The following is a 7,758-nucleotide window of genomic DNA, read 5'->3' on the forward strand; positions in this document are numbered from 1 at the left end:
ATTCATAACTATTTCCTAATCTGCTTCTTTCTGAAGCCAAACATCTGGATAGGAAAAAAATAATAAGACAAGTGCCCACAATATGTAGTATAGTATTCCATTCTAGAGATCTCATTTTAAAAGGAACATTGGTAAAGAAGAAGGTAAAGCAGATGATTGAAGGAACTGGTCTTGGGAAAAATGATTGAAAAAAAGTTTGTTGTTTAGAGGACAAGACTTAATAAGGAGACACGCATGTTCTTTCAAATATTTGAAGGTCTACAGTGAAGAGGGGTTAAACTACTACGGTGTTTTCCAATTTAGAGTTTAAGCCAGTGAATTGAAACTCTTTGTCGAACATAAGGAATGGGTTGTCTTGAGAAGGAATGAAGTTCCTGTCATTTTAATTGTCCTAGCACCAGCTAGAATTTTATCATTGCTCAGGGATACTGTGAAAATAACTTCTACATGATAGGGTTGTTGAACTATATGGCCTGAAAGATCCTTTCCAATTCCAAGGTCGTTTGCTTCCAAGTTCAACTTTTTAATATTTATTTTCATTGTAAAATTAAGTAGGGTCCCTGGGGTGGGGGTGGCTTGTTCATAAGAAATGTAAAATCATGCTTAAGAACAAAGAAATCTTTAAAACCACGTAAGAAGTGAGTTTCTTATAAACAGGATATAGTTTGGTCATATTTTTTTTTTTAAACCACCCTGCCAATCTCTGTCTTGTAATTTATACATGTAGAACACTGACATCGAAAGTAATTATGGATATGTTAGGGCTTAAGTGTGCCATTTTGTTATATGTTTTCTGTTTATTCTATTTCTTGTTCTTCCATTTCCCTTTTCTTGCTTACTGATGGGTGACTTGAACATTTTGAGAATTCCATTTTGGTTTGCCTATGTTGTTTCCAATATATTTCTTTGTATAGTTTTTTTTTTAGTGGTTACCCAATGTATTATGATATATGTATATAACTTATCACATCTACTGGCATTGGCATTTTAAACGACTTCCGGTGAGGTGTAGAAACCTTACTTCCATTTAAGTCCCTTTATCCTCCTCACTTATAAATGTCTTGAGTGTTTTCTCCACATATATAGAGCACCATATCAGATGACGTTAAAATTTTCGCTTTGACCATCAAACATGATTTTAAAACTCAAAAGGAGGATAGTTTATTATATTTCCCTATTTTAGCCATTTCAATTGTTCTTTTTCCTTCCTGATGTACCATCCTCATTCTATCTACCATTTCCTTCCTGTTTGGAGAATTTGCTTTGGCCATTCTTTAAGGGTAGTCCTGTCGACAAGTTCTTCCAGATTTCCTTCATCTGAGAATGTCTTAATTTCCCCTTCATTTGGATGAATGTACTCATCAGACACAGAATTTGTGTTTGGCAGCGAGTGGGAAAGCAAAGTGCTAATTAGTCCTGCTGCAAACTACCTCCTGCCCACACCACCTCCTTCAGTTTCCTTGACGCTGCAGTTTCGCCTTTTTTACATGACTGGGTAGGTGGGCTTCAGCGTGTGTGAATCTGCTGGTTCCTTAAGCAGTTCCACAGGATGCCTTAGAGGTGGTCCAGTGTGACACTGAACAGGGATTTTGGAGGGCCGCAATACTCAGGTAGATCAAAACAGTGATGCATGGGGTTGTGGTGAATGTACCTTCTTGCAGAATGCTTTTGAAAAGTCATGGCCATAATGAAACCTGAGCATTTTCCTGCTTCTTTATTTTTTTTTTAATTGTACAAAGCATTTATTTTTATAAAAAAAGTTTACCAAATGTTTTTCAGTGACACAGGTATTTACTTTTCAATTCCCCACCCACCAGGACTCACATGAAAATAAAACACTTAAAATAGAAAAGGAGAAAAAAGCCAAATGGAAAGAAAGAAAAGAAAAATTGGTTCACAGGATTTGATTTACTTCTGGACTCTCTTTCTAGTTCTTGTATGGGTTTGTATGGCCTCCTCTGTCTTTATATTTGAGCATTCCGTATCTTCAACACTAGATGCTGCGCTTTCCTCAATTTCTTTCTTTCACTTCTTTGTTACTGTTTTTGCTTTCAAACCTCCATTCTCCACAACACGGGGGTCCAGTGTGCCATCATCCTTACTTCCTATAGCTTTGAGTCCTTGCAAAAGTATATCTCGTAAATTTTGATGAGGTTTTTCGGTATAGTCCAGTAATTTCACTGTTTCCATGTATTTAGCAATTTCATCTGGTGTGTTTTTCTCAGGAAAACATTTGTCCATCAAACCGGCAATATTTTCTCTGTATCTAAGTTTGGAACCTCTAACATAGTTAGGATCTTTCAAATTATCCTCCCAAGGAAGACAGCCACTGAGCCACCAGATCATGCAATAACCAAGTATTTCCAAATCACCCCATCTCGAGGGAGCCATGCCATTGTGCATCAGTGCTGGTGAATTCAAGAGTGCCATCGTGACATCTTTTGGGGTCTTCTTTGTATTCCTTATGGACTCCTTCTGGACAGTATTGATAAGCAAGGCCATAATCTACCAGGTACACCTGCTCAAGATTCTTGTAGCTCAGAAAAAGATTTGAGGCCTTGATATCTCCGTGTACATATTCATGCTCATGGATATATTCCAGAATATCCAGAATTCTTTAGCTTAGCTGCAAAACAGTCTTTCGAGAAAACCTTTTGGCATTTGTGTCGTATATTTTCTGAAGGTCACTCCCAAAGCAATCAATTATTATAAACCTATAACTTTTTCCATTTCTATCATGTAGACCAGACCCCCAATACTTAGGAACACCCAGGTACTGCAGTTTATGGGAACGAATCCATTTCTGAATTTGCTCTGGTTTAGCAGCTCGCTGGTGGTACTTTAATTCAGTAAAGAGCGGTCCATTGCCACTGGGTTCCGCTTTTACAACACAGGGTGCATCACTGCTAATGGATTTTGAAGAATTTGTATCAGCAAGATATATACAACCAGAGCCACCTTGACCAATGGGAAATCCTAGTTTCCACTGCTTTTTTGTCATGTCAGTTTTATCTCCCAAACTGCAAACTGTTCTGAAAGACGTCTCTTTGCAGGACCCTGTTTACCAGCTTGTGCTGCTTTTACACAAGGCATTTTTACCCATGCCATAGAGCGGTCGCCTTCTGCCCAGTACAAACTTCCCGCCGCTTTCCTCCCGCTTCTTTAAATAGTTTTGAGAAACATGGTAGGATTTGGGTTGTGCTAGGTTTTGCTGACACAGAATAAAGAGTAGTTGAAACCACGAGAGAGCTTTTACCGGCAAGAAAAGCCATAAACAAGGACAAATGAAACCTGAGAAGACCTTTTGCAGTATCCAGGGCGAATAATGGATTAAGCAGAGTGGTTAGAAACCACTACGAGGTAAAGGGAAGGATACGGGGCAAGTCACCAATAGAGAAATATACATGACCAGCAAATCAGCAAATATACCAGAAAGAAACGAATGCTCGTGCTCCCAGAAAAATGCTAATGAGACAAAGGCACAATGGGTTAACTGGCCAGATTTCTGGGGAGAAGGGGCGGGGTGAGCGGATTGGGCCTTCTGGGTGGGCTGTCTATACAGAATCAGCACAGTGGTCCAGACCCTCTGGTCCCTGACTCCATATTTGCGGATCTCACAAAAGCGAACCCGGGGGAGCACCGCCTTACAACCCGCTCAGGCCCCAGGACTCTGCCCTTAAGAGCCGGGAAGGAGGCTGGGCTGTGCCCACTGGGCAGCCCCCTGGGGGAGCAGGAATGTATCTGCGGTGCAGGCTGTGCCTGCGAGGCTGGTTTCGTAGAGGTGTGCGGGTGTGTGCCTGCGGAGCCTGTCTCTGGTAGGAGGCGGAGCTTCGCCCGCGGGGGTGGGACCCTGGGGGCGGGGCTTTCCTGGTGGGCGGAACAAGTGGGGCGGAGCTGTGCCCGCGTGGCGGGTCTCCGGGAGGGGGCGGGGTCTTATCTGCGGGGCGGACCCCTGGGGCACGGTGCTGTGCATAGGGAGTGGTTACATGGGAGGTGGGTGGGTCTGTGTCTGCGGCGTGGATACTGCGGACCGGGCGGTACTCGCAGGGCAGGTCCGGTGGGGACGGGCCTGTGCCTAAGGAGAGGGTCCCGGAGAGGTAGGTGGGGCTATGCCTGTGGGTCAAGCCACGTAGAAGGGCAGGCCTGCGCCTAAGGGGCAGGGCTGTGCTTGAGGGGCAGAAAGCATGGGTGGCAGGGCTATGCCTGCAGGGCGGATCCTTGGGGGCGGGCCTGTGTGTGGGGAGTCGCATGACCTTAGGTGGGCGGGGCTGTGCCTGTTGGCCTCCTTCATTTGGGAAGGGGAGGTGCCAACTTGCCGGGTTCCGGGGATGGGGGCTAGGCTTTGCCCAAAGAGTGGTTTACCAGCAGGTGGGCGGACCTGCGCCTGTGGGAGGGTCCTGGGTAGCTCAGGCCTGTGTTTGCAGCAGCCGCTGAGGCTCCCGTCAGGGTGCGGGGTTTTGCCTGAGGTGCTGGTCACTGTGGGCGGGACTGTGGCTGCCGGGCGGGTCCTTGGGGTTCAGTCTGTGCCTGCGGGTTGGGTTCTGTGGGGTCGGGGCTGTGTCTTTGAGTCGAGTCTCGTGCGGGGCGGGATTGTATTTGCCGCAGCCATTGGGAGGCTCCCGGCAGAGGACACAGCTCTGCCGGCGGGATGGGTTCTAGTAAGGGGAGCTGGGCTGTGCCTGTAGGGCGGGTCCTGGGGCAGGGCTGTGCCTGAGGGGAGGGTCCTTGGGGGCCGGGTTGTGTCTGTGGGGCTGGTCCCGTGGGGGCGGGGCTGTGCTTGCTAGGCGGGTCCTCGGGGGGGGGCAGGCTATGCCTGTAGGGGAAGTCCTTAGGGGCGGGGTTCTGCCGGTGGGGCGGGTTCTGTGGCGGTGGGAGGGGCTGTGCCTGAGGGGCGGGTCCTCGGGGGCAGGCTATGCCTGTGGGGCAAGTCCTTAGGGGCGGGGTTCTGCCGGTGGGCGGGTTCTGTGGCGGTGGGAGGGGCTGTGCCTGAGGGGCGGGTCCTCGGGGGCAGGCTATGCCTGTGGGGCAAGTCCTTAGGGGCGGGGTTCTGCCGGTGGGCGGGTTCTGTGGCGGTGGGCGGGTTCGTCCGTGAGGGGCGGGTCCTCGGGGGCAGGCTATGCCTGTGGGGCAAGTCCTTAGGGGCGGGGTTCTGCCGGTGGGCGGGTTCTGTGGCGGTGGGCGGGTTCGTCCGTGAGGGGCGCGTCTCGGAAACGGGGCGGAGCTGTGTCTGCAGGGCAGGGCCTTCTGGGCGGGTTCGATGGCTGTGAGTGAGGCTTTGCCTGCGAGGCGGGTCCTTGTGGGCAGAGCTGTGTCTGCGGGGACATTCCTTTGGTGGCGGAGCTGTGCCTGCGGAATGGTTACCCAGAAAGTGGGTGGGCCTGCGCTTGCAGGGAGGGCTTGTGTTTGCGGCGGCCGCTGAGAGGCTTCCGGCAGGCGCGGGTCCTTGTGGGCGGGGCTGTTCCTGCGGGACTGGTCCCTTGGGGCTGGGACGCACCTGCAGGTCTGATTAGGGGAGGGCGCGGGGCTGTGCTTGCGAAGCCTTTACCCGGGCGGTGGGCACGTCTGCGCCTGCGGGCCGGGTCTTTGGGGGCGGGCCTGTGCGGGGCTGCGCCTGCGCCCGCGAGGGGACGTGGCTGGTGGGCGGCGAGCTGGGCGGGCTAGGCTTGGCAAGGCGGGCGGAGACTGCGGCCGCCGCGGGCCTGCGGGGAGGAGGAGCGGTGGGGCGGGACCGAGGGAGGGGCGCCCGTTGGGCCGCTGTCACTCTAGGCCTCACGTGTCTGTCGGCCGGCGAGGTCTGCGCAGGGCCGGGCCCATGGCGGCGTCGGCGGCGGCCGCCCTGTCGGGCCTGGCGGTGTGACTGTTGCGCTCGGCGGCGGCCCGCGGCTTGTACGGCGCCTTCTGCAAGGGGCTCACGCGCACGCTGCTCACCTTTTTCGACCTGGCCTGGCGGCTGCTCATGAACTTCCCCTACTTCTACGTGGTGGCCTCGGTGATGCTCAACGTCCGCCTGCAGGTGCGGATCGAATGAGAGGTGGGGGCCCGGGACGCCTGCATGAGGGACAGCGGGGCCGCGGCGGAGGAAGTAGGCCGCGCGCGGGGCCCCTCGGCTGTAGACTGCGCGCGAGGAGGGAAGGACAGAACGACACAAGGACGGCCACCGGGCCCGGCCGTGACCCGCGTCGGATCGCACAGAAACTGACAAAGAGGGCCCTTTTCATCGGGCTAGGGGAAATTCTTTCAGTCCGGCCGACCTGTTGCCTCACATCGGGAAACAGAACAAACCCGCGTTCTTTGGCAGCAATTCTGCAGCAGCAAGGGGACCCGACTGGCCCTGTCCAGAAAGGTAGGAGAGGAGAGATTGGAATTGGGGGGTGGAGGGAGGCGGTTGCTTGAAATCCAGACAGCAAGGCCCTTGGTGGTTTGGGGGACAATAGGGAAAGTCCCGCGTAAATGGCCTGGAGAGCAGCCGAGCCGGGGAACAGCAAGCAGACCAGGTGCCCTCCACTTCCTTCCAGCGGGTCTAAGATGGGAGTGAAGGTGGCGTCAGCATGTTGGAGGGTCCGCCCATCATCCGCAGAGACACGGGGGCCTTCCCCTCCCGCCCAGGGCCCAGTCCCCACCCCTTTCCCCGGAGAACCCGATGGTGTCACCTGCACTTGGGGGAGGGGGCGGGAATGTTCTGCGGGAGTTCCCAGGGAGGATCCTGGAGGAGGAAAGGCTTCCCACCCTCTTCCTCCGCAGCGCTCAGGGGCAGGCAGAGAGGAAGGATGTGTGGTTCTGTTCTAGGCCAAACTGCGGGTCTGCCCCTCCTTAGACCCCCGGGCCCCTGGGGCTCTCGCAGCTCCTGGTGCAGCTTTAACAACACCGCCTCCGGCCCTGTCTCGGGGCCAGGGCACTAGTCTCTGCCTGCCCCAGCTGCCCCTTTTGCTCAGCCCCTCGCCCTGGCATCCCTCACAGCTATTCTGTGTCTTTGAAGACAGGGGAGAGTGGGGAAGAGGCGTCCCTCCCTCTCCTCCTCCCTTCAACCTTGCTCTGTTCCGCACTGGCAGGAGATGCTCCCCACAGCGGCTCCCATTGCCCTCCCAGGACCACAGAGTCTGTTCTCCAGCCATGGACACCTCGAGAAGCCCATGTGGATCTGAAGGGTCTGGGGAAATGAGGCTCTCCCTGAGCAGGCAGCCATCCTCTTCTGGGGTGGGGGGAGCAGAGGAGAGGAAGGTGGAGGAAGGGGCTGTAGAGGAGGACACACTGGGGAAAACAGAGCGCTCTCCAAGAGAGAAGGCAATCCTCAAGTCTCCATTTCATTCTCTCTCTTTCAGGACTTGGTGTTTGGAGGTGGTGACCCGCCCCTTCTCTGGCCTTGTCAAGAGAGTCAGATCCCTGCAGAGGGATCCCCCTGGCCCAGGAGCTGCTGGGGAGTGGCTGAGGGAAGGGCCTGATAGGAGGAGAGGAAGGGCATCCAGGCCGAGGCACAGCGTGGGCAGAGTCCAAGGGGTGGGATGGCCCAGTGATCGGGTTCTGGCACGAGAAGGACAGGACTTTGCCACCTGGGCACTGAGATGACAAGGACACTGTGAGAGAGATGCATTGTCCCCACTTTAGGATTGATGAGCAGTGGCAGAGCTGAGTCTATCCCTGGGCCTGCACTCCCCCATGGCCTGCGCCTCCACCCCCCACTGGCTGTGCGGGATGGGGGAGGGGAGCACAGGGCTCCCAGGTGCCTGGGGAGAGGAGGTCCAAGGGGGTAGGGAATCTGGA

At 53.9% G+C, this 7,758-nt stretch overlaps 1 protein-coding gene and 2 pseudogenes across 1 annotated transcript; 1 reads left to right on the forward strand and 2 right to left on the reverse strand.

Moving 5' to 3' along the window:
- Nucleotides 1-1,819: 1,819 nt before the first annotated feature.
- Nucleotides 1,820-3,093, reverse strand: LOC119524258 (annotated as a pseudogene).
- A 1,735-nt stretch (nucleotides 3,094-4,828) lies between these two features.
- Nucleotides 4,829-5,814, reverse strand: LOC119523992 (extensin-like). The gene is made up of 3 exons (XM_037822689.1): nucleotides 5,774-5,814; nucleotides 5,546-5,699; nucleotides 4,829-5,494 (listed from the first exon to the last, which is right to left on the reverse strand). Exons 1-3 carry the CDS (start codon nucleotides 5,812-5,814, stop codon nucleotides 4,829-4,831), a joined length of 861 nt encoding a protein of 286 aa, XP_037678617.1.
- On the forward strand, nucleotides 5,813-6,093 carry LOC119523993 (annotated as a pseudogene).
- Nucleotides 6,094-7,758: the final 1,665 nt, after the last annotated feature.

The sequence above is a fragment of the Choloepus didactylus genome, chromosome Y (genome assembly GCF_015220235.1).
Source record: "Choloepus didactylus isolate mChoDid1 chromosome Y, mChoDid1.pri, whole genome shotgun sequence".
Lineage (NCBI taxonomy): Eukaryota > Metazoa > Chordata > Mammalia > Pilosa > Megalonychidae > Choloepus > Choloepus didactylus.

Coding starts and splice junctions, on each gene's coding strand:
- LOC119523992 (XM_037822689.1), bottom strand. CDS start 5,814: ATGGGCCCGGCCCTGCGCAGACCTCGCCGGCCGACAGACAC. Junction 5,700..5,773: donor CCTCGCCGGCCGACAGACAC/GTGAGGCCTAGA, acceptor TCCTCCCCGCAG/GCCCGCGGCGGCCGCAGTCT. Junction 5,495..5,545: donor CAGACGTGCCCACCGCCCGG/GTAAAGGCTTCG, acceptor TCAGACCTGCAG/GTGCGTCCCAGCCCCAAGGG.